Raw genomic sequence first — 27,455 nt, 5'->3', positions numbered from 1 at the left:
AGAGATTATGGTTCATTTTATAAATATGCCCCAACCTTAACCCCAAAATACTGCCTAGTGCAGTAAATGTATTAAAAATTAAAGATACTGCAATCTTTATTTTTTTATAAACTACAATAAACAGAATTTTGGGGCCATTTGGGGCATATTTATAAAATTAACCAGAGATCTAATCTTTGGTTAATTTTATAAGCAATAATTGCAACCGCAAGCTTGTGGTAGCAATAATCAGCCACTTGTAATGGATGATTAATTAATGCGCGCCCACAAACGGGCAAATTTAGGGCTCCACTGGTAATCTAGGCCACAGAGTTCTCAAACTTCATGTCCAAATCCCATCTAGAAATTCTTAAGACTTTCCCCATGGGCCAGAAAGTCTTGCCAGAGACCTCTCAGTCCTGCCCACCTTGATATTCATCCACCAAGATTGTTAGAGACTGACCCTTATCACCCTTATTCCCCCCTGATTGCCTCTTAGGCTAATAACACAAATCAATATTTGCTTAAAGGGGTATGAAACTCAAAAATGTTCTTTCATGATTCAGATAGATCATGTGATTTTAAACAACTTTCTAATTTGCTATCAAATGTTCTTTGTTCTCTTTATATCTTTTGTTAAAAAGCAGGCACCTACGCTCAAGAATGTGCCTGTGTCCAGAACACTATATGGCAGCAGTTTTGCAAGAATGTTATCTATTTGCATGAGTACTAGATGACAGCACTATTTCCTGCCATATAGTGCTCCAGACTCCTACCTAGGTATCTCTTCAAAATAAAAAAAAAACATGGGAACAAAGCAAATTTGATAATTGAAGTAAATTAGAAACTTTTTTTTAAAAATGGTATGTTCTGTTTTAATCACAAATTTTTTGTTTTGTTTCATATCCCTTTAATGATAGCATCATGTTAATTAGTGCATTATGAGATACACAAATGTGGAGCAAGAAATGCTTCTGTGACATGCAGGTAAATTCTGCACCAGTGTTATTTTAGGGGACATCTAGAGGGTCCAAGACCATTGTCTCATCTACCAATTTGTGTATTTGTGATTCAGATTTTTTTCTAATATACATATAACCATGACCCAAGTTGTTTTTTTTTTTAAATTTGAGAACTTAAAGTGCGCACTATAAACTTCACAACCCTATAACTGCTATACTGTTCCTTATTAGCCTCAGAATAGATGATCAGATAAGGAACTGCAAAATAATTTTACTAACAAAATGACATTAGTAACCCATGCCTACTCCATTAACTTCCATATTGACACTTCCCAATTAGGCAAGTCTTGAATGGAATATGGCTATTTGAAAAACAATTGTAGCAAACAAGGTGTTAATGCATTTAAATATCACACTCACCAGGGACACCCTTAGCATTTGCGGGGCCCTGGGCAAGACAAATTTGCATGGCCCCACAGTCCAGCACTCTTATTTCCTTTTCCCTGTATGCTCTGCCCCTGTATGGCTCACCCAGTCCCAACATTCAGTGTTACCTTTATAAAGATTAACAGTATAATTACACCTCCTGATACCATAAACCCTTCTTCAGGATATACATTGCACCTTCTCATACCTTCACCCTGAAAGTGCGGGGTCCTCCAAAACGCGGGGCCCTGGGCGGGTGTCCCTCTCACCCTTTCCAAAGGACAGGCTTGACACTAACCTAGTATGTTAACTTCTTGCAGGACTGCAGTAAAATATTGTAATTGCATTGTTTACCTTTTAAAGTAAAATTATTAAACTAAGAAAATTCAAAATATTTTATGCTAATTAAACTATTTAATATAGAGGATTAATTTTTTTTGAGAATTAGCAGATGATAACAGGCAGGTAAAATATCCTTTGTTTGCCATGATTTAGTGTAAACAAATCTTTAAGGTAGAATATTTGTAGAGATGTGTTTAAAATGGACCAAGTGTCTAAACCTGTCTGCGAAAGATACTAGATGCCAAGATATATACTAAATATGGGCTGGATTAAAAATGGAGCGTTAATTTATTGGGCACCAGCAAATGGGCAAATTTGCCCATTTGCAGGCATGCAATAAATAACCAGCCATTACAAGTGGCTCGCGGTAGCAATTAGTGCTCCAAAAATTAACCAAAGGTGCGACCTCTGATTAATTTTCTAAATGTCCCCCAATTGCCCCCAACATTTAGTGTTAGTTTCCATAAAAAAAAGTAGCTTTTTTTTTTAAACTACACTAAGGAGTTTTCGAGGGTAAAGTTGTCGGCTATGGGATGTGCCTTTACATTGCGGTCGAGGGGAACTGTGTGTTCTTATATGCAATCTGAATGCGAGGTCGCGTTCGCATTGCACCTCACTTGTAATACCAGGGCACTTTTGCGTGCGCTTGTATTACAAAGTGGGGCGCAAATATCGCTTTCCCTGATCCAAAATTTTGCACTCCATTTATAATCTAGCCCATGATTAGGAAATTGAACCGGCTCCTGTGCTATAAAGGTATTATGAAGGCAATTAATATTGTGTTGCAAACATATATCAGATGTAATTTATAAATAAACTAAGGGGCATTTTTATCAAGCTCTGCATTGCCCATACAAATGCCCCTTTAGGGTCAATGGGTAGTTTAGGATTTTTTTAGACTTAGGTTTTTTATTTTGGGGGGTTGGTTGGGTTGGGGCTTTTACTTTTAGGGGGTACGTTGTAATTTTTTAATGTAAAAGAGATGTTTAATTTAGGGCAATGCCCTACAAAAGGCCATTTTAAGGGCTATTGGTAGTTTATTGTTAGGGTAGGGGGTGTTTTTTTGGGGGGCCCTTTTTTCGTTTTTAAAGGGCTATTAGATTAGGTGTAATTTTTATTATTTTGGATAATTAAGTTTTCTATTTTTTTGTAATGTTAGATCTTTTTAATCTTTTCGTAGTATTAGGTTTATTCAAATTTGTAATTTAGGTTTTTTATTTTTTCGTAGTGTTAGGTTTTTTTAATCATGTAATTTAGGATTTTTAATTGGTAGTTTTTTTAATTTTATTAGAATAGTTATGTTAGGTTAATTTATAGTTTTATCTTAGTTTTTTTTATTTCACAGGTAAGTTTTTATTTATTTTAAGATAGTTATATTGTAAATTTAATTTAAAGTTACGGGGTGTTAGGTTTAGGGGTTAATAGTTTAATTTAGTGTTTTGCTCTGTGGAGGACCAGTGGTTTAGGGGTTAATAGGCTTAGTTTATTAGTTACGATGTGGGGGGCCAGTGGTTTAGGGGTTATTAGGTTTAGTTTATTAGTTGCGATGTGGGTGGGCTGGAGGATTGTTTTGATTGCAGAATGGAGGGTTGCGTTAAGGCTAAAATGCTTACGGTATAGCTATACCGCAGCGAATTGTAATATGTGTTACCTGCCATTCCACTCGCATTGGGTAATTTTTCAGCGGTATAGCAGTACCGCACCATAGCACAAAACTTGTAATCTAGCTGAAAGTAAATTAAAATCTTTTCCTAAAGTTGTTCTTGCCTGTATAGCCTTCTAGCTAATAATTGGAGCTGGTTGTAAGGAGGTTCTGTTATTGAAGGATATTCAAATAGCTAGCTTCAAGAAAATAATATGAATTGATTGGAATCTTGTTTCAGAAATTGACCTGCAAGGATCGAATACACTCTATGGACAATAGTATGTGGACACCTGCCCATCATTCCTATATGAGTGTGTTGGACATTCCATAACTGTGGGCATTAATATGGCGTTAACCCCCTGTTTGTGGCTTTAACAGCTGACACTCTTCTGGGAAGGCTTTCCCCAAGATTTTGGAGTTTGTCTGCAGGAATTTGTGCTCATTCAGCCAAAAGAGCATTTGTGAAGTTCAACACTGATGTTGGAGAAGGTCTGCTTTGCAATTGGCCTTCCAGTTCATTCTAAAGGTGTTCAAAGGTTGAGGTCAGGGCTCTGTGCAGGTCACTAGAGTTCCTCTACACTAAACTCATCAAATCATATTTTCATGGACCTTTGCTATGTACACTGGGGTACAGTCATGCTGGAACGGGAAAGGGCATGCCCTAAACTATTGCCATATAGTTTAAAGCAACCAATTGTCTAAAATGTCTTCGTATCTTGTAGAATTAGGAAGACCCTTCACTGGAACTAATGGGCCTTGTTCAAACCCTGATAAAGAGCCCCAGAGCATTATCCCTCATCCTCCAAACTTTAAAGTATTATCATTCCAGAGAACAGTGTTTCCACAACTCCAGTCGACACTTATCATTACGTATTTTGATCATTTCATGAAGCTCCCAACACACAATTCTTATGCTGATGTTGCTTCCAGAAGCAGTTTGGAACTGTGTAGTGAGTGATGCAACAAATTATTGGAGATTTTAAGAATCTATATGGCAGATCTTGTGGGGCAGAAATTTAATATATTGACTTATGACAAAGGTAGCATTCTATGACAGTGACATGTTTAAAGTCACTGAGCTCTTGAGTAACATTCATTGTACTGCCAATGTTTGTCTATGGAGATTTCATGGCTAATTGCTGGATTGTATGCACCTTTTAGCAATGGATGTGGCTGAAACACCTGAACTCAATAATTAGTAGGGGTGTCCATATACTTTTGGCTATATGGTGTATTTGTTGCAGGTTTTTTCCTATCTTGATTGTATTTATGTGACTGAGGAGTAGCCCAATGTTTCTTGTACAGAAGAAAATATGAAGTTTATGAAAGCTATGGAGCTGATGTTGCCCTGACTTTAAGTATTGGATCTATTTTAATAGAAGATGTTAGTAAATCTATGAAGATTCTTGAGCAAACTCAGGGATACAGAAGAACTTAAAGGGATAGTAAATTCCAAATTAAACTTTCTTGATTCAGATAGGGCATGTCATTTTTCTAAGTTACTTTTATCATCAAATTTGCTTTGTTCTCTTGTTATTCTTAGTTGAAAGTTAAACCTAGTTAGGCTCATACAGTATGCTAATTACTAAGCCCTTGAAGGCTGCCTCTCATCTGAATGCATTTGACAGTTTTTCACAGCTAGAGGGCGTTAGTTCATGTGTTTTATATAGATAGCTCTATGCTCATGCACGTGAAGTTATTTAGTCAGCACTAATTGCATGAAATGCAAGTTTGTCAAAATATCTGAGATCAGGAGGCAGTCAGTAAAAGCAGGTCAAAGACTAGTGGGCAAGAAGAAAACTTACACATCTAGGGCGCGATCCGATAAACGGCGTAGTTTGCGGCGCAAGCGAGGGAACCCTCGTCGCCCGCAGTTTCAGCTCGCAACTCGAGCTATCCCATATACGGCGCCGTCAGATGCTAAAGTGCCGTAAGTCGGATAAACCAGCGATGTCCAGAAATCTGCGCAAGTACAAATTTCTGGCGTCGCCAGTGACTTACGGCACGTTAGAAACTGCCGGCGCCTGCAAAACCTGACTAAAGTCTAAATCACCCGTACTGTCTATCCGCTATCCCCCCTCACTATCCTAACCATAAAATATGTATTAACCCCTAAACCGCCGCTCCCGGAGCCCGCCGCTACCTAATAAAGTTATTAACCCCTAAACCGCCGCCAGCTATATTAAATCTATAACCCCCTAAAGTGAGCCCCTACCCCGCCGCTATCTATTTTAAAATTATTAACCCCTAATCTAATCCCCCTACCCCGCCGCCATCTATATTAAATTATTTAACCCCTAAAATACTAAACTATCCCTACCACTAAACCTAAGTCTAACCCTACAAATAGCCCTGAAAAGGGCTTTTTGCGTGGCATTGCTCCAAAGTAACAGCTCTTTTGCCAGCCCTTAAAAGGGCTTTTTGCGGGGCATGCCCCAAAGAATTCAGCTCTTTTGCCAGCCCTTAAAACGGCTTTTGGCAGGGCTTTGTCACAAAGTAAACTGCTCTTTTGCCTACAATCTACATCCCCCTACACCGTGGCCACCTATAATAAATGTATTAACCCCTAATCTAATCCCCCTACACCGCCGCCAGCTATATTAACTATATTAACCCTAATTATATTAGGGTTAATATAGTTAATATAGTTATTATATTATATATATTAACTATATTAACCCTAATTATCTTAGGGTTAATATAGTTAATATCGTTATTATATTATATATATATAAAGTATAATAACCCTATCTAACTCTAACATCCCTAACTAAACTCTTATTAAAATAAATCTAATATTAATATTATTAATTAAAATATTCCTATTTAAATCTAAATACCTATAAAATAAACCCTAAGATGGCTACAATATAATTAATAATTACATTGTAGCTATGTTAGGGTTTATATTTATTTTACAGGTAAATTGTTAATTATTTTAACTAGGTATAATAGCTATTAAATAGTTATGAACTATTTAATAGCTACCTAGTTAAAATAATTACCCAATTACCTGTAAAATAAATCCTAACCTAAGTTACAAATACACCTACACTATCAATAAATGAAATAAACTACAAATATCAATCTAAAAATACAATTAAATAAACTAAACTAAATTACAAAAAAAAAATTACAAGATTTTTAAGCTAATTACACCTATTCTAAGCCCCCTAATAAAATAATAAAGCCCCCCAAAATAAAAAAAATTCCCTACCCTATTCTAAATTAAAAAAAGTTCAAAGCTCTTTTACCTTACCAGCCCTTAAAAGGGCCTTTTGTGGGGGCATGCCCCAAAGAAAACTGCTCTTTTGCCTGAAAAAAAAACACAATACCACCCCCCAACATTACAACCCACCACCCACATACCCCTAATCTAATAATCTAACCCAAACCCCCCTTAAATAAACCTAACACTACCCCCCTGAAGATCTCCCTACCTTGTCTTCACCACCGGGCCGAACTCCTCATCCGATCCGGGCGATGTCTATCCAAGCGGTAAAGAAGAGGTCTTCATCCATGCGATGTCTTTATCCAAGCGGCAGCAAAGTCTTCTTCCATCGGGCAGCATCTTCCATCAAGCGGCATCTTGAATCTTCTCTCCACTGACGCGGAGCATCCATCCCGGCCGACGACTGAACGACGAATGAGGTACCTTTAAATGACGTCATCCAAGATGGCGTCCGTCGAATTCCGATTGGCTGATAGGATTCTATCAGCCAATTGGAATTAAGGTAGAAAAATCTGATTGGCTGATTGAATCAGCCAATCAGATTCAAGTTCAATCCGATTGGCTGAACCAATCATCCAATCAGATTGAGCTCGCGTTCTATTGGCTGTTCCGATCAGCCAATAAAATGCGAGCTCAATCTGATTGGCTGATTGGTTCAGCCAATCGGATTGAACTTGAATCTGATTGGCTGATTCAATTAGCCAATCAGATTTTTCAACCTTAATTCCGATTGGCTGATAGAATCCTATCAGCCAATCGGAATTCAACGGACGCCATCTTGGATGACGTCATTTAAAGGTACCTCATTCGTCGTTCAGTCGTCAGCCGGGATGGATGCTCCGCGTCGGTGGAGAGAAGATTCAAGATGCCGCTTGATGGAAGATGCTGCCCGATGGAAGAAGACTTTGCTGCCGCTTGGATAAAGACATCGCTGGGATGAAGACCTCTTCTTTACCGCTTGGATAGACATCGCCCGGATCGGATGAGGAGTTCGGCCCGGTGGTGAAGACAAGGTAGGGAGATCTTCAGGGGGGTAGTGTTAGGTTTATTTAAGGGGGGTTTGGGTTAGATTAGGGGTATGTGGGTGGTGGGTTGTATTGTTGGGGGGTGGTATTGTGTTTTTTTTCAGGCAAAAGAGCAATTTTCTTTGGGGCATGCCCCCACAAAAGGCCCTTTTAAGGGCTGGTAAGGTAAAAGAGCTTTGAACTTTTTTTAATTTAGAATAGGGTAGAGAATTTTTTTTATTTTGGGGGGCTTTATTATTTTATTAGGGGGCTTAGAATAGGTGTAATTAGCTTAAAAATCTTGTAATCTTTTTTTTATTTTTTGTAATTTAGTGTTTGTTTGTTTTTGTAATTTAGTTTAGTTTATTTAATTGTATTTTTAGATAGATATTTGTAGTTTATTTAATTTATTGATAGTGTAGGTGTATTTGTAACTTAGGTTAGGATTTATTTTACAGGTAATTGGGTAATTATTTTAACTAGGTAGCTATTAAATAGTTCATAACATAACTATTTAATAGCTATTATACCTAGTTAAAGTAATTAACAATTTACCTGTAAAATAAATATAAACCCTAACAGAGCTACAATGTAATTATTAATTATATTGTAGCTATCTTAGGGTTTATTTTATAGGTAAGTATTTAGATTTAAATAGGAATATTTTAGTTTATAATATGAATTAGATTTATTTAATAAGAATTTAGTTAGGGGTGTTAGGGTTAGATAGAGTTAATATAGTTAATATAAATACTATAGTAACTATATTAACTATATTAACCCTAATATAATTAGGGTTAATATAGTTAATATATATAATGTAATAACTATATTAACTATAATATACTTAGGGTTAATATAGATAATATAGCTGGCGGTGGGGTAGGTAGATTAAATTAGGGGTTAATAATTTTTATATAGGTGGCGGCGGTGTAAGGGGTCAGATTAGGGGATAGATAAGGTAGATGGCGGCGGTGTAAGGGGTTCACATTAGGGGATAGATCAGTTTGATGGTGGCGGTTTTAGGGGTTCACATTAGGGGATAGATCAGTTAGATGGTGGCGGTTTTAGGGGTTCACAGTAGGGGATAGATCACTTAGATGGTGGCGGTTTTAGGGGCTCACAGTAGGGGGTTAGTTTATGTAGATGGCGGCGGTTTAGGGGTTAAATACTTTATTAGGGATTGCGGCGGGGGATCGCGGTTGACAGGGAGATAGACATTGCGCATGCGTTAGCTGTTAGGTTTTATTTAGCAGATCGCGGTTGACAGGGAGATAGACATTGCGCATGCGTTAGGTTAGGTTTTATTTAGCAGATCGCGGTTGACAGGTAGATAGACATTGCGCATGCGTTAGGTGTTAGGTTTATTTAGCAGCCAGTTTAGGGAGTTACGGTGCTCCAATAGTCAGCGTAAGGCTTCTTACGGCTGCTTTTTGTGGCGAGGTGAAAATGGAGTAAGATTTCTCCATTTTCGCCACGTAAGTCCTTACGCTATATATTGGATACCAAACTGCGCGGGTTTGGTATACCTGCCTATGGCCCAAAAAACTATGGGCGACGGCAGAAATATACGCGCGTAACTTCTAGGTTACGCCGTATATAGGATACCAAACCCACCCAAAAATTGGCGTCGCCAGCTTTTGCGGGAGACGATTTTTATCGGATCGACCCCCTAGCTTTTATTTCTTTATTTAAAAAACAAGCCTTATTTATATTTTTTATTCATTTATTATCTTCATATTTAGTTATTTTGGCTTTAGAATGGAAACCATAGAAGAAAAAGGAATACTTTTAAGAACGTGCAGATATAATGATAGATATTAAAGTAATGAAAAAGATAGAGGATACAACTGAAATCTTAGCATTTTAGATGATTTAACTCTCATAATTATTTATTGATTTTTTTTTTATTAGCTTATTTTAAGCTAAAATGGTTTTAGTACCTTTTTTGAATGGCTGGAAGATCTACTATTATGAGCAAATTGTACTACCAAACAAGTTGCTTGTATTTGGTGGGGAAGTCATTTTATATCTTAGTAAATTAAATATTTATCGTTTTTGTTTTTGTTTTGTTTTACATATGACAAACTACATTTCATACTGGTTTTGTATTTCAATGTGTAAATTCTTTTTTGGTGATTTTAATGAAATATAATAATTAAAAACAAAAGACTATGAATCATTAAAGGGATATTAAGCAGTCTGTTTTTTTTTATTTTTGTAATAAAAAGCACTAAGGGCAAAATTTATCAAGCCCCGAAAAATTGTGCCTAAAAAGTCACGATTATTTCCGCAATAGTTCGCAATGTGTGAAGTAAAAAATGTTGTCAGTATTATAGAGACATGTCAAGGGAATGGCTGATCCTAGTTTTCTTACGAAAATATAATTTTTACTTTATTTATCAATCTTAATTTTAGACACCGGTAAATGGTTTATTATTTTAATTAAGTGATCGTTTGTAAGAATGTTATTTCTTATATTTTAAAGTTATTTTTATTTTGCCCCTTCTTTGGCTCTCTTTCATTGAGGAAGATTGCCCATGTTTTGGAGCTTATCTTCGTTCTTTTTAATACACTTGTTTCAATTGCACTTAACCCCTTAAGGACCAGCGACGTACCCTGTATGTCGCTGGCCTTTTTTTGGGACTTGATTGTTTTATACCGTGGTCTTGCCACCAGCGTTGAGACTGCTCTATTCCACAAAGCCTTCTGGAGGGAGGGCATTAATAGTGTGTTCTTGCTAGACTTGTGCTATTATGTCCGGAAAAAACCCTTAACGACCAGTGACATACAGGGTATATTGTGGTATTTTACTTTTTTTTATAAATTTGTGTATACCTTTTTGTTATTTAATTATTAATATTATTCAGGTTCTGCACCTTGTTGTGGGCAATTTCTAACCCTAGATACAGCAAGAAAAAGACATATTTCCATTTTCCCTCCAGACAAACAACAATATCGCTCTTTATTATTCACTCCTAGCAACCCACAAATTGGTGAGATTAAAAACAGTGAATATTGCTTGCACCACTTTTCATAAATATATGAGAACTGCAAATATATACGGGCATTTTAAAATGCCAATAGAGATTAAAACAAGAATTAGGCATTTCCAGACAACTTATTTGCATATACAGTATTTAAGACTTGTGAATGGTCATGAGTCAATTTGTACGCACATATGAAAAGTTGCAACTTTATTGGCGCATAACCTTTCATAAATATGGTGATATCATTTGTGAGGGTTTTTTTTTATGATAAACGTGAGAATTTTCTTATTCTCACTTTGATAAATTTTGGCATAAGCAGTGGTTTATACTTAATATAAATATTTGCAATATGTATTAGTCATCATTTTAAAAGGATTTTACCTTTTATTTATTTTTTTATTTTATTTGTGCAGTGTTCATTACTTCTTGTCATAGCCCTACACAGAGACTGTGCTCTCTAAAGGAAGGCATGTCTAGTTTGATTTTATAAATCTTCTAGAGTTACTTGAGTTGGTTTACTATTCAGATAATTCTAAAGAGACAGAAAGCCTGTTCTGCTCATACTTAGAAGAGGCAGAATGCAACTTAAGTTCAAAAGATATCTCCTCTATTATCTCCCTGAGGGCAGTGGCTGCAATGCAAATTTCGAAGTGCTCATTTTGCAAGAAAACAACTAAGTTTCTGGGTTTTTTTTACACAATCTGTTTTATGTTTACTTTGATTACTTTTTGTATTTGTTTTTCCTATAGGAGTACTGTTTCATATCCCTTTGATAAAATCCAGAGTTTCTAAAAAAAGGTTATCTTCCTTTGTTTTGAATGTATTCTCCTCTTTTCATTATATAATCTCTAGTGTTGCGTTCAGGCCTTATTAATATAATATAGCACTTGGGAAAGAATATACAGCCAATCAAACCAACACTAGATGCCAGCATAGCAAACACTTCAACAGCAACCATATATTTTCCTCTTGTACTGAGATATGCCGGTATGAAGGACAACCACACACTGACAAACACTAACATGCTGAATGTTATAAATTTGGCTTCATTGAAACTGTCAGGCAGCTTTCTAGATAAAAAGGCTACCACAAAGCTCACTGATGCAAGAAGACCCATGTACCCTAACATACACCAAAATGCTGTGGTTGAACCTTCATTACATTCAAAAATAATTTTGTCATTTGAAGTTTTTGTATTGAGTACAGGAAAGGGAGGTGATTTTGACAGCCATATGGCACAAATGATGACCTGAATTAATGATCCAGTTGTAACTATGGATTTGGATACCCGTGGTCCAGCCAGTTGCTTAAATTTACTGTTCGGCTTTGTGGATTTGAAAGCAATGACAACCATTATTGTTTTAGCCAAAACACAAGATATTCCAAGTGCAAATATTATGCCAAAAATAGACTGACGGACCATGCAGGTTACTGCTCCAGGTTCTCCAATGAAAATTAATGACCAAAGGATGCAGATGATAAGTGAGACAAGAAGCAGAAAACTGAGTTCTCTATTGTTGGCTTTGACAACAGGTGTGTGACGGAACTGTATGAATATTATAAGGATAGATGCAGGAATTGTGGCTGTAGTAACTGCTGTCCCAGTCAGGATTGAACCTAAAGGTTCCTCAAATGACAGAAACTCAATCTTCCTTTTAATGCATTGATCCCGGCTTTCATTTGACCAGTAGTCATCAGGGCATTTTATGCACACCAAGGAATCTAAATGGTGCAGAAAATACATTAATTATATTGGGTATGTCATGGTATAGATACTGAAATAAAAAAAATCTAAATTCTGATCATCATTTAAAAACACAAATAAAATCTAAAAAATAGTCCAAAGATTAAAAGTGAAATTCTGTCCTGAAATCCTACCCTCCTTCAAATAAATTTAAGCTAGAAAGACACATTTCACCACCCCTGTTTTAAATCAAACAGCATTCATATATTTCTATATGTTCTCCATTAATTTATTAACTCTAAAAAAATCTAGTTTCAACATATAAACATTTTATGTTCACACTCAAATGCTTCTAAAACCTGACCTCTCAGTACTAAAGGGCATGGAGTCTGAATTAAATGAACATTAAAATAATTCTTTTTTATATTAAATCAAAAGGAAGTTCGTCATATAAATAATATTTTTTGCCTTTTGATGTTCCTGTGCTGAGTATATATGGATGTCACTGTTCTACAATATATCTGTGGCAGTCGTCCTTAGTGAGCAACCTATCACAAAGATAAGTTTGCACTTTCTTTAAGTTTCAAAATCAAAATAAATCGTTTCAACTTAAACTTTTATTCAGGCAAACATATTTTAACATATTTAAATTTTGATCTTGTATATGGTATATAGACTGTTTTTAGTTTAAAGTTCATTTTATTGAATTTCATCATAGGTTCCTCTTGATTTATATCACTTCATACAACTTACTAAGGAGCAGTAAATCTACTTATGATTATACAGAATCTATCTGTAGATATATCTTTTCTTCATACCCTACCCAAAAATCTAACCCCCTTATATGCTTTTTTTGACCAAAATATGAGGATAACTTTTATGAAACTCTCAAACAAAATTGTGGTGATCATAAATATACGGTATAGTACAGTATTGTTTTTTTACTGTTTTCAACAGACCACATTTTTGGTTTGATGCTCCATTCTACCCTGAATTTATATATATTTTTGAGGATACATTAAGGTATTTTACATTGAAGTTTGTATGTAAGGCAAGGAGAGGGGTAAAGGAAAGCTAAATGGACTAAAATAACATTTATGGTCTAGGATCACTATAGACTGCTATGAATGTTATTAGTTTTATATAGAGACAGGCCTCAATCACATTCTATCATCAATTTGCTCCCATAAAAGCTTTTTGCTTTCCAACTGAATTGGTCTCCAAGTTCCTCTAGTGATAACAATGCTAAATTGTTTTGTTTGTTAAAAGCCTGCTGCCATGAACAAGTTTTTTTTTAACAGAAAAGCTCCTGAAAATGACTTTTTGTGTGTTAAATATCTCTTTTAAAAATAGAAACTGGGAGGTCTCCCGAAACTGACTGATACAATAGCTCATTCACATCTATTAAGGTTACAAAAAAGTCTATTCAAGTAACTCCTTTGTTCAGCATGCAAGGGGCATACTTATTTACATGTGTGACATTAACCTATTGTCATCAGATTATAGCTGCAACTCTGATTAACCATATGCATGCCATAGCTATCTTAGCATGATGGGCATCTAGAATCACTTCAGGATATCAACATCTACAAATAGTACGCTTTTATTTTTGTATTTTTACCATTTGATTAACAGTCACACTTGCACCGTCGTGATTATCATTAACAGTACTGACGTTATTAAAATCATGTTTTAAAAGGCAATTGGTTAATCGTTATTTTCGTAGGAATTTGTTGTAATCCGTTTCTATCATTACCGCTGCCAAACCATCTGAATACATCTGTTGGGTTGTCAGGATGGACAGACTATGCACCATTTTTATATTGCTATATGGTTGCTTATCGCAAGTATTGCTTTTGACAATAATTATTTTTATTGTTTGTTAAAGCACTGTTTCCATTTTGGCATGAACTAAAAACAGTAATTAAGGGTTTCTCTGTGAAGGTTTTCTTATTTTACTGGATTTTAACATTACTTCAACTGTAAATCTTGATCTCGCTGCCTTGCTATACTATATCTGCCTAGGAGACCCTTAAGCAAGATCGTGCCCGGAATTTTATAGGGAATGCATCTCCATGCACACTGAATCCAAACTTGTTAACGAGAGTGCATTTAAAAGTGCATGCGCCTACATTATTGAACTTAAGGTCACGAATGCCTGTTCCAGTTTACAAGTTCAATAATGTAGGTGAAAGCACTTTTAAATGCTCTCTCATGATTAAACTATTCCCTTTTTAAAACACGATTTTAATAATGCCTGTACTGTTAATAATAATCATGACAGTGCAAGTCTAACTTTTAATCAAATATTAAAAATAAAAAATAAAAACACACCATTTGTAGATGTTGGTGTCAGGAAGTGACTTTTTAGCACAAAAAAGAGCTAAAAAAGTCATAGCTGAAAGATTGTGAATGAGGCATAAATGTTCAGTGATAAAATATAACCAATGCAAGAACAACAATGCAGTAAAATATAACAAGTTACAGTGCAAAAAAACTGAAAAAAGGGTAAAAAAAATACATAAAATTATATATATATATATATATATATATATATATATTTATATTTATACATATGTACTAGCAAATAGTGCAAACTGTAAATACAGTTTAGATAAAAATTTGTTTGACTTCACAAGTTTTTAATCTGTTAACAGTAATAGAAATGGTGAAGCTTATACTTCAAATGCATTGAACAATTAAATATTTGCAGTTTAAAGGGCCACCAAACACTAAATGCATTTCATGCACCTCCCTCTAATTATGGGTGTGACCCTTTTGGAACATAGGATGCACTGCACATGTGCAACAACTCTTCTATACATACCTCCAAACATGTCAGCAATGCTATGCAATGAAAACTACATTTCAACATGGCGGCACCCATGACTAGAGGAAAGCAGGGAATAACCTCAGTGATATGCTGATAAAATGTATTTAATGTTCAATGTCCCTTTAAGTCACTCATTAAAAACCACAACAGAACTGTGGTCTAAATTATATAAATAGTGGGAGGGAAGTTACTTTTTCACACTTGTTAGAACTTTGTTTGTTACCTGTTGTATTTGAGATTTCTCCTTCTGAGCATAAAATACAATCAAAGCAGCAGGTTGGTCTTCCTGGCTGAGCTGCCCTCCTGTAACCCACTGGGCACATTTTGCTGCATACAGACTCTGGGGGCTGTGCATGAAATAATCAATGAACAAATTTACTTAATTGCTTAAAGGGACAGTCTAGTCCAAAATAAACTTTCATCATTCAGATCGAGCATGTAATTTTAAACAATTTTCCAATTTACTTTTATCACCAATTTTGCTTTGTTCTCATGGTATTCTTAGTTGAAAGCTTAACCTAGGAGGTTCATATGCTAATTTCTTAGACCTTGAAGGCCGCCTCTTAAGAATGCATTTTAAAAGGGTTTTCACCACTAGAGGGTGTTAGTTCATGTGTTTCATATAGATAACACTGTGCTCATGCACGTGAAGTTATCTGGGAGCCATTACTGATTGGCTAAACTGCAAGTCTGTCAAAAGAACTGAAATAAATGGGCTGTCTGCAGAGGCTTAGATACAAGGTAATCACAGAGGTTAAAAGTATATTATTATAACAGTGTTGGTTATGCAAAACTGGGGAATGGGTAATAAAGGGATTATCTATCTTTTAAAACAATAACAATTCTAGTGTAGACAGTCCCTTTAACAGCATTAAAACATTATAGAGATAGACATAAATGCAAGAATAACAATGCCGTACATTTTTTTTTATCAGAAAAGAATCCTCTGAGCCATGTTTGAAGAGATATGAAAGTCAAAATTAAGCTTTTATGATTCAGATAGCTCATACCATTTTAAGAGACCTTTTTGTTTACTTCTGTTATCAAATTTGCTTTGTTCTCTTGGTATCTTTTTTTGAAAACGCAATGCACTAGTGGGAGCTAGCTGCTGATTGATGGGAACACATATGACTCTTGTCTTTAGCTCACTAAGGGCTAGATTACAAGTGTTGTGCTATTGTTAGCGCGAGATGTGCTAAGCAATATCGCAACTACACTAATTTAGTGCATATTACAAGTTGAAAGTAAACGTGTTCGTTGGAGCTCTAACTAAATTTGTGCTTGTTGGGTTTGTGCGAGTCAAGACCTAGCATAAACTGTAAGGGTTTAATTTTTTTTGCACAAAACACAACATTAAAAACATTAAAATAAAGTGCTACACTCTTTTATACAGTTCCTGATAAAAAATTATTCATATGAATAATAAGCATTTTTTTATGTGTCATATGGTGTATGACAAGGTGTTTGACTGGAAGGGGCTATATTGCACACACACACACACATATATATATATATATATATATAAATATATATATATATATATATATATATATAAATATATATATATATATATATATATATATATATATACAGAGAGAAATGCACTCACAGGAATGGACAACTGACTCAATAACATTGTTAGTGTGTTCTATGGCGATTTAGCTGTAGTATATCAGTCTGATCCCTATATATATATATATATATATATATATATATATATATATACCGTTTGGAACCCTTTCCACTCAAATACCTTAAAACTTTAAAAATAATTTTGAATACATTTTAATATTTTTTAATGTTTCTTTCTAATATAAATATTTTATATTTCAATGTTCTTCACATAGGAGAAAATGTTATTTGGATTTTGAAATATACAGCATATATATCTCTATATATTCCGATAGAAAAATAGGTGTAGCTATATACTTTACAAGGTACAGGTATAGCACTGTAGGTCTTACATGGTGTCGGGTTACTTTCACGCACAAACAATTCATTTTCCACTTATAATATGAGCGCTAACCCAGCGACGTTAAAAGTTTACTTTCAGCTATGTTTGCACGCAAGCTGGTCTCAAGATTACTTATTTCCTTTCCAGGGCTTAAACTCATATTTTTATGAAATCATAAAATACTATTATACACATTATAAAATTTTGTTCTTGAACATTTATGTCCCTTTAAATAACCCTAAAATATTTGTGGTATCTTGAGATGTCTTGAGAGCTAAGCTGCTATATTATGCTTCCACACCATCATAACAGTACATACGGGTAAAGTTTCACAACAGTAATACAATGCAAGAAAATACTCCTGTCTGATCAGCAAATCCAGCTTCCTCTTGTAGTAGCAGACAAGAGTGCCTTTGTTAAAAAGAAGAGTTAAAAAGAAATACACTGGGGCCCATCTATCAAGCTCCGAAAGGAGCTTGACGGCCGTGTATCTGGCGAGTCTTCAGACTCACCAGAAACAGCAGTTATGAAGCAGCGGTCTAAAGACTGCTGCTCCATAACCTGTCCGCCTGCTCTGAGCAGGTGGACAGGAATCGCCACAATTCAACCCGATCGAGTACGATTGGGTTGATTGACACCTCCCTGCTGGCGGCCCATTGGCCGCGAGTCAGCAGGGGGCGGCGTTGCACCAGCAGCTCTTGTGAGCTGCTGGTGCAATGCTGAATACGGAGAGCATATTGCTCTCTGCATTCAGCGAGGTCTTGCGGACCTGATCCGCACTGTCGGATCAGGTCCGCAAGACCTTTGTTAAATAGGGGCCACTGTCTACTGTGGAAAATTTAAAGGGACATAAACCAAAATTGTATCTTTCATTATTTAGAAAGAGCATGTGATTTTAAACAACTTTCCAATTTACTTCTATTATCACATTTTCTTTATTCTCTTTGTATCATTTGCTGAAGGGACAGTTATTCACTACTGGGAGCAAGCTGAACACATCCTGGGAACCAATGACATGAGGCATTTATGTGCAGCCACCAGTCAGCTGCTAGATCCCAGTAATGCATTGCTGCCCTTGAGCCTACCTAGGTATTCTCTTCAAATAAGGATACCAAGTGAACTAAGCAAATTAGATAACAGAAATAAATTGGAAAGTTGTGTAAAATTACGTGCTCTATGTGAAGCATGAAAGAAGAAATTTGGGTTTCATGTCCCTTTAACTAACATGGAACTGTGCTATCTGCCTCTTGGAGAGAGTCACATATGCAATTAGTGAATCTAGCATATATTACACCTAAAATGATGTTAAAATGGAAGGAAAATTAAGTTTCTTCTGTAAAAGATGTAGCTTAGTAGGAGCCGATATCCATTGGATATTTGACTTTCCCAAAATTAAGGGATTTATTGGGTTTTAAAAAAAATTAAATGACAAAATGGAATTAACAGCTTGTGATTGTATTTTTTATTTAAATATTTAAAGGAGAAAGATACAGCAATAAAACAACATTTTTTAATACAATTTTGAGGGTAGGAAGGAATCAAATTATGAGAACATGGAAATCTCCAAAATTTCCAAAGTTTAAGGCGTTTTTAAATAAGCTTCCTAACCAAATGATTATGGAACAATTTGAAATACAAATGGAGTCAGATAGACACAGAAATAGGGTTGCTCCCTTTGCTAAATCAGAATATATTATTAATGCTAGGAGTAAAGGCAAATCAAATAGATATTATAGGCTGAGAGAGAAGGATGTATATATATATATATAAGTATCATTATTTTTTCATTTCCTCTTCTGAAATATGGTATGTAGGAGGATAATATTTGTCTGGTGTATAGATAGTAGGTTAAACTAATAATAATAGTTAAACTAATGTTTTAGTATCAAACAAATCTGTGAATAACACAGAAAGAAAACTGCGCACACTAATATATATAAAAAAATATGTACACACAAAAAAAAAGATTGTCATAAAATAAAATGTATTAGTATGTGTAAGTTTTTATTAAATGTTTTGTTCTATTTGTAAAAACATTATGGATGAAAATGGTTAAATTTATATTAATTTGATTGTCTACCTAATTTTAATTTTGCATTATAAATGTACAATAAAGAAAAAAATAATAATAATCTGTTAATATTAATATTGAATACATTTGTTTGATGTTTAGAATACTTTAAACTGTATAAAAAAGTCAAACTTGTGTAGGGGAAAGTAAGCATTATAAACCACTATTTAAAAAGGCTTTAATAAAAAAAAGACATTTTTGAATTTGAAATTTTGTCCCATTTCATATGTACTCCCATTTTTGCCTTTTAGGGGCGCGATCCGATATACGGTGCAGGTTTCGGCGCAAGCGTGGAAACCTGCGCCGCCCGTAGTTTCTCATATACGACGCCGGCAGTTGCTAAAGTGCCGTAAGTCTGACAAACTAGCGAAGTCCAGAAATCTGCGTAAGTACAAATTTCTGGAGTCGCCAGTGACTTACGGCACTTTAGAAACTGCCCCCGCCTAAAAAAACTTACTAAAATATTAAATCTGCCGTTACTGTCTAACACGCCTCCCAAACATAGCCCGACACGTATACCCCTCTATCCGCAATCCCCCCTCTCACTCCTAATAATAAATATATTAACCCCTAAACCGCCGCTCCCGGACCCCGCCGCCACCTATATTAACTGTATTACCCCCTAATCTGAGCCCCCTACACCGCCGCCACCTATATTATATATATTAACCCCTAATCTGAGCCCCCTACACCGCCGCCACCTATATTATATATATTAAACCCTAATCTAATCCCCTTACACCGCCGCCAGCTATATTAAATGTCTAACCTCCTAACCAGCCGCCAGCTATATTAAATGTCTAAGCCCCTAATGTGATCTCCCTACACCGCCGCCAGCTACATTAAAATGATTACACCCTAATGTGAGCCCCTACCCCGCCGCCACCTACATTAACTATATTACCCCCTAATATGATCCCCCTACACCGCCGCCACCTATATTAAAATTATTAACCCCTAATCTAATCCCCCTACCCTGCCGCCACCTATATTAAAATTATTAACCCCTAATCTAATCCCCCTACACCGCCGCCACCTATATTAAAATTATTAACCCCTAATCTAATCCCCGTACACCGCCGCCACCTATATTAAAATTATCAACCCCTAATCTAATCCCCCTACTCCGCCGCCACCTATATTAAATATATTAACCACTAAACCTTACCTAAGTCTAACCCTAACACCCCCTAACTTAATTATTATTAAAATAAATCTAAATAATATTAATATTAACTAAATTATTCCTATTTAAAACTAAATACTTACCTATAAAATAAACCCTAAGATAGCTACAATATAATTAATAATTACATTGTAGCTATTTTAGGGTTTATATTTATTTTACAGGTAACTTGGTATTTATTTTAACTAGGTACAATAGCTATTAAATAGTTAATAACTATTTAATAGCTACCTAGTTAAAATAATTACCAAATTACCTGTAAAATAAATCCTAACCTAAGTTACAAATACACCTACACTATCAATAAATTAATTAAATAAACTACAATTATCTACACTAAAATATACACTAAACTATATTACAAAAAAAACAAACACTAAATAACAAAAAATAAAAAAAGATTACAAGAATTTTAAGCTAATTACACCTAATCTAAGCCCCCTAATAAAATAACAAAGCCCCCCAAAATAAAAAAATGTCCCTATCCTAAACTAAATTACAAAAGTAATCAGCTCTATTACCAGCCCTTAAAAGGGCCTTTTGTGGGGCATTGCCCCAAAGTAATCAGCTCTTTTACCTGTAAAAAAAAAGAACTCCCCCCATTACAACCCACCACCCACACACCCCTACTCTAAAACCCACCCGATCCCCCTTAAAAAAATCTAAGTCTAACCCCCAAGTGGTCCTTACCTGTCCTGAAGACCAGCGGAGAAGGTCCTGTTCCAGGCGGAGAAGTCTTCTTCCAGGCGGCGACCTCTTCTTCTTCCAGGAACCAGCCGGCACAGAGCGGAGGAGTTGAAGACCGATGACCGTGGAGCTGAAGACCGTCCTCTCTGGAACTGAAGACCGGCGATGCAGGAACTGAAGATCGGCGATGCTGGAACTGAAGACCGGAGTCATGGAGCGTGGAGGATCCTCTTCATACGATCGCCGCCATACACTGAATAGGAATTCAAGGTACGTGATTAAAAATGGCGTCCCTTGAATTCCTATTGGCTGATTTGAGCCTTCAAATTCAAATCAGCCAATCGGATGAGAGCTACTTTAATTCTATTGGCTGATTTGAATAGCCAATAGAATAAGAGCTACTGTAATTCTATTGGCTGATTAGAATAGCCAATAGAATTGCAGTCGCTCTTATTCTATTCTTATTTCTAAAATATATATCTATACCTATATATATATATATATACATGAATATATATATATATATATATATATATATATATAGGTATAGATTTATATTTTATATAAATAAATAATATTATTATATTATTTATATAATAAATATAGTAAATTAATAATATATATATAGATATATACAGAAATAAAAATAGCATTGTAATTTCAATTATTTCTATTCAAAACACATTGAAACATTAAAAATGAATACAAATGATATTGCATATTTCAAGGCATTTGACGGAAAAGGATTAAAAAGTGTGTGTGTGTGTGTATATATATATATATAAATAAAACAAGTCAGATAGGAATGGCACACACCAACAGTAGGCAACTTCCTAGAGCTCTGCCAATTAGTAATGTAGAATTCCAAATGTATCCAAGAACCGGCTGCAATCCCCAAGATACAAAGCAGGCAAACACAGGTAAAAACCTATTTACCTGTGCATGCCTGCTTTGTATCTTGGGGATTGCAGCCGGTTCTTAGATACATTTGGAATTATATATATATATATATATATATATACAGGTAGCCCTCAGTTTACGCTGGGGTTAGGTTCCAGAAGGAATGGTTGTAAATCAAAACCGTTGTAAATTGAAACCCAGTTTATAATGTAAGTCAATGGGAAGTGAGGGAGATAGGTTCCAGGCCCCTCTTAAAATTGTCATAAGTAACACCTAATACATTATTATTAAAGCTTTGAAATGAAGACATTACATGCTAAACAGTATTATAAACCTAATAAAATAATCACACAACACAGACTTCACTCTGCAAACAGTTCTTTCTATGCATTCAAATCTGGACTGAGTTATAGACAGGAAGATCTTGTTCCTTTGAAATCTGCTCGATAGCTCAGGTCTGGTTAAACTGATTAATTTCAGCTTGCTTGGCTTTGCTGTAACACAAGCGGACAGCTCCATCTACTGGCTATTTTAATAAATGCACTGCTTCTGAAAGCTTTTCAATAGCAGTCACATGACTGGAACAAAAGGTTGTTATTCTGAAACGGTGTAAATTGAACCGTTGTAAAACTAGGGCCACCTGTATATACAAATATGTGTTTATATGTATGTATATGTGCACATACATATTTACACATATAAACACATAAATACACATGCATACACATATTTAGACATATATATATATATATATATACAGTATATATATTGGATCCCTTTCCAGTCAAACACCTTGTCATATCCCATATCCCTTTTAACTGGTTAAAAAAAAAGTTAATATTAATAAGATATTTTTATTAAAAGCAATGAGTAATGTTGGCTACAGTACTTTTCTAGTAAATGGATTTACGATGGACTTGTAATATCAAGTTGTGCGCAAATGTTAGTGCAGTCCAGCGATATAGCATATCGTGTCCTGCACTATCATTAATGCCCCCTTGTAATCTGGCCCTTAGTATTTATTTTGTTATATTGTTATATTAATTTCTTAGCAAGCTTAGGGTGAATAATTATCTATTTGTTAAGACAAATTGAAATTGATAACGATTAACATTATTATAGTGATGTCTTATCACATGTAGATAAAAGCAAAAGATTAAATTTACATTTTGAACTCCACCATTCCACTCAACTGGTTCTTCATTAAAGACAATTTCATTACCAGGCTGGGCATTGGAATCAAAGCTAGCAACATTGACATATTTAAGAGAATTTCCATTGTTATTCATCTTCCAGTTAAGAATATCATATTTAGCTGGTGGATCCCCATTCTCATTAAAGAAAACGTCCTCACCCATGTTGTTGGTGAAACGTATATTCTTTAAATAGTATAGAACCTGTAAAAAAAAAAACAAGTGAAAAGGGGAGACACATAATTTATTTACAAGTTTCACATAGTTGAAGAGAAATGTAGATCAAAGTAATCAACTTGGTATTAAATAATCTGGCTTTTCTCTACTCTAAATTGTTTTTAGAAAAATGACAGCAACAGAAAGTGCTTCATGGTACATTACATATGTATCACAATATATAAAAGGTAAAGAAAAACACCTTCAATTTAGGAAGCACCACTGGGTGTTAATCATGCATACTGAGGTATTGTGTTCCCTAGTAGAACCTATCTGGTCATCAGCAACCAATTTTAGTAGAAAACAGGAAAAGTAGACAGAATATCCTCTATATAGCACATGAACCATCAAAGGGTCCACATTAGGTTAATCCATGGTTGTAGTTAAAATGTTAGTTGATTAAAATAATTTGCGATGATTTTTTCAGAATGCCGCCTATTAATTAGGCTAAAAGAATTAGATATATTAATAGCTGCTTTATGTAATTTAACAAATCAGCCCTGATATTGTAGATGGAATGTAAATATTCTCATCATTCTCACTACTAAACAATCCCTTTTCATGGCATAATGTTTTGTGTTTGTCTATTTATAGATTAAATTAAGCAATCTAAAATGTACATCCTTTTTAGGAATCTCCCTAATATCTCCAGCTATTTCCTTTTGATCCATTTATTTTTACCTAATCATAGCTATACAAATCCTAACAATTATTTTGTGACCAAATGTTTCACAATACAGCTTCTACATATGCATAATATCCATATAACAGACCTCATGAATTATCTTTTTTTTAACTTTGTTGGGCTTACATTTCTTAGTTTATCTGCCCAAAATGTCACTGTATTTTAACAAACACAAAATATTTTTTATACAAAGTTTTCCTTTCTTTATTCAACCCTGATATGTTATTAGTCGCTTTTAAACTACATATTCTGTAATCTTTGAGCTCCTCTTAATTCTTCCAATTTTTTTTATTATGCATTGATCCTGTTCAGAAGATCTCACAACCTTAAAGGGACACTGTACCCACATTTTTTCTTTTGTGATTCAGATAGAGCATGCAATTTTAAGCAACTTTCTAGTTTACTCCTATTATCAAATTTTCTTCATTCTCTTGGTATCTTTATTTGAAATGCAAGAATGTAAGTTTAGATGACGGCCAATTTTTTGTGAACAACCTGGGTTGTCCTTGCTGATTGGTGGATAAATTCATCCACCAATAAAAAAAGTCCTGTCCAGAGTTCTGAACAAAAAATAAAAGCTTAGATGCCTTATTTTTCAAATAAAGATAGCAAGAGAACGAAGATAAATTGATAATAGGAGTAAATTAGAAAGTTGCTTAAAATTGCATTCTCTGTCTGAATCACTAAAGAAAAAAATTGGGTTCAGTGTCCCTTTAATTCTGCTACTTTTCCAATTATGCAATAATTTTGGCTGCATGTTATGATTGCAGTATATAAACCAATCGACAATAATGGGTCAACCACACTGTGTAAAACACTAACAAAATAAATATAAAGAATCACAAATATCATATTTTGAGTGTCCTATGAGTGTCTTTACCTGCCAAGGCTTGAAATTGCGTGCATCCGCACAGGAGTTGTTTTTAAAAGGTCCTTCTCCAGGTTTACAGGTAGTTAGACTGTGAAGGGCATATGCCACAGCGTACACAGCATTATACACATTATATGTAGCTCTTAAATCACTCATGTCAAAGAAATTAATGTTTAGGCTTCTGAGTTGTTCAAATCCAGTGCATTCTTTAATTATATTGTTTGACTTGACATCTTCTGTCATATTTAGGCTGGGCCATTGGCAATCAAATATTTTTTCCCAAAATCTATGAACAAACACATCACTGGGAGTCTTTGAAGGATGAAGTTTCATAAGGAATTCTTTAAAGCCAGGCATATTTCCTCTTCGGATGGAAAAACCAAGGCTTCCTTGCATGGTCTGCACATATTCCATCGTATTAAATATTAAAGATACCGACCAGCCATCACTACCAATCCAAACCTTTCCTGTCACATTTTCTTTAGCAATTTCTGTTATTACTGGATAAAAGCTAACATCTGATGAAAAAACAATAATCACATGTACTGTTGATTTCTTAATAACTTGGGAAATGTAATGAATTCTGCTTTTTGAATATACAACTGGAATAGCTGTAAGAAAATCAATGCAAACGCCTCTCTTTTCTAACTGTTCTACCAAAATCTGTGCTCCTTGCTGTCCATAATCACTGTCATCAGCCAATATACCCACCCATGTCCACCCAAAGTGTACAATAAGACTAGCCAGACCATAAGACTGAAAGTCATCACTTGGAGTCGTCCTTAGAAAGGAGGGGAACAGTCTTTTGTTGCTTAAAACCTTCACTGACGAAGCATAGCTTATCTAAAAAAGAATACTCACATATCATTAAATAAATACTGAACCCATTTTATGGAATTAAAGTATTAGTCATACATGAAACAAATATTTATATTGTCATTGTTATAGATTACTTAAGACACATGCACACTCCTGAGCTTTTATGAGCCTACTTAATTTCACTCTTCAATAAAAGATATCAAGAGAACAAAGCAACTTTGATAACAGAAGTAAATTGGAAAGTTGTTCAAAATTTTACTCTCTATCTGAATCATGAAAGTTTAATTTTGACTTTACTGTCCCTTTAACAGAAAGCAGATGCTTTACAATTTTTTTTGTACAGTGTAAAAGTTACATAGTGAATATAAGAAAGATTTCAGGAATAATATAGAGCAATGCAGCTGCTACAAAAATGTGCTGCTCCCGCTTTATATTGTGCATGCTAAACTGAAGTGTATACTAAAAGACAACAATATCACTGATCTGGGAATTTGTCCACTTCTGTCACAGGGTGTGAAAATACCTAAAATCCAAGATGGGGTGCTCAGTGAGAATATGTGGAGCTTCACTAACCGGCACTTGTAAGAGATTAAAATAAGAACAAAGGAGGAATAAACAAAAGCAACCATTCTATTATAGCTGTGCCTAGCAGTTTCATGTCCCTTTAAAGGGACATAACACAAGTTGGGATAGAGACAAAATATAATAATATGTACTTTAATTACTTTACCTGCAAATTTATACTGCAGAGCCTCGCCATTAACCCATTGCTTTAAGTTTCTGAATTGTACAGCTCTAACTTCCCCTACACAATTCCTTCTATTGCTGTATCTATATCCACCTTTGTTTGGTAGAATGCCAAAATGTACATAACACTCATTATCTGCTGGAGCGTGCCTAAATGGAAATAAGCTGCTGTGAACTTAGTTAAAATACAATGCCTGTGTGTCTGATGCTAAACACTGATAAGGGAGGGTGGATCAGACTTCTCCAGACATCCAGACATCATGGCTATGTAACTAATTTTGCTTATATTTGAAAATTATTTTAAAATACTTGCCAGCAAATTTTAAACAATTTTTTAATGCAAACTATTTTTACTTAATTAGCCCTTTTAGGATATGCACAGATCTCAACCTCTTTTATGGCACTTTAAGATAAAATATGTATATAGTACGCTATGAGTAAAGCAGTGAATATATTATAATTAAAATAAAATACACATGTTGTAATGTAGCTAGCAACATACTTATGTACATTTGATTAGCATTAACTCTATTTAACTTACCTGAGGAAATTGTTGTATTCCTAACAGTCTTGCTACGCTTATAGAAACACTAGATTTGTCGTCCCCTAGAATCGCTGCCGTCGGTGGTTTGAATTTGCAGCTATAATTTGGAATAGGAGAACTGCTGCCAGTAAGGAGCATCATGGTACTTTTTAGAGCATATACTGATGTATCACAGGAATCATATATTGAAAAGCCCAGTTTTAGGCTTGGGAGCAAAGAGGTATTTCGATTGATCTCTTCAATTGTGAAGATCATGCTTTGTACAATGCGATAGAACAGCACATAGAACCTAGTTGGGAACAAAAGTATTCATTAGCTTAAAATAAAAAAATAGAAATACAATTACATTTGAAAGATTTAACATGGTTTTCATTTTTGAGTTTTGTCTGTTACTCAGACTCTATATTGTGTAATTGTGATAATTTTATATATATACACACCACAATATTTGTTTTAATGATGAGATATTAAAGGGACACTAAACC

At 34.8% G+C, this 27,455-nt stretch overlaps 1 protein-coding gene across 1 annotated transcript; it reads right to left on the bottom strand.

Annotated features, from left to right (window-relative positions):
- Positions 1-11,379: 11,379 nt before the first annotated feature.
- LOC128638890 (extracellular calcium-sensing receptor-like) lies at positions 11,380-27,252 on the bottom strand. Its single transcript, XM_053691017.1, has 5 exons — positions 26,968-27,252; positions 24,870-25,703; positions 23,062-23,292; positions 15,321-15,444; positions 11,380-12,302 (listed from the first exon to the last, which is right to left on the bottom strand). Exons 1-5 carry the CDS (start codon positions 27,223-27,225, stop codon positions 11,380-11,382), a joined length of 2,370 nt encoding a protein of 789 aa, XP_053546992.1. The 5' UTR covers positions 27,226-27,252.
- Between the last annotated feature and the right edge of the window lie 203 nt (positions 27,253-27,455).

This window comes from Bombina bombina, chromosome 8, assembly GCF_027579735.1.
Source record: "Bombina bombina isolate aBomBom1 chromosome 8, aBomBom1.pri, whole genome shotgun sequence".
NCBI classification, from domain to species: Eukaryota; Metazoa; Chordata; class Amphibia; order Anura; family Bombinatoridae; genus Bombina; species Bombina bombina.
The sequence above is the reverse complement of the archived record's forward strand: the minus strand, read 5'-3'. Positions and strand labels throughout refer to the sequence as shown.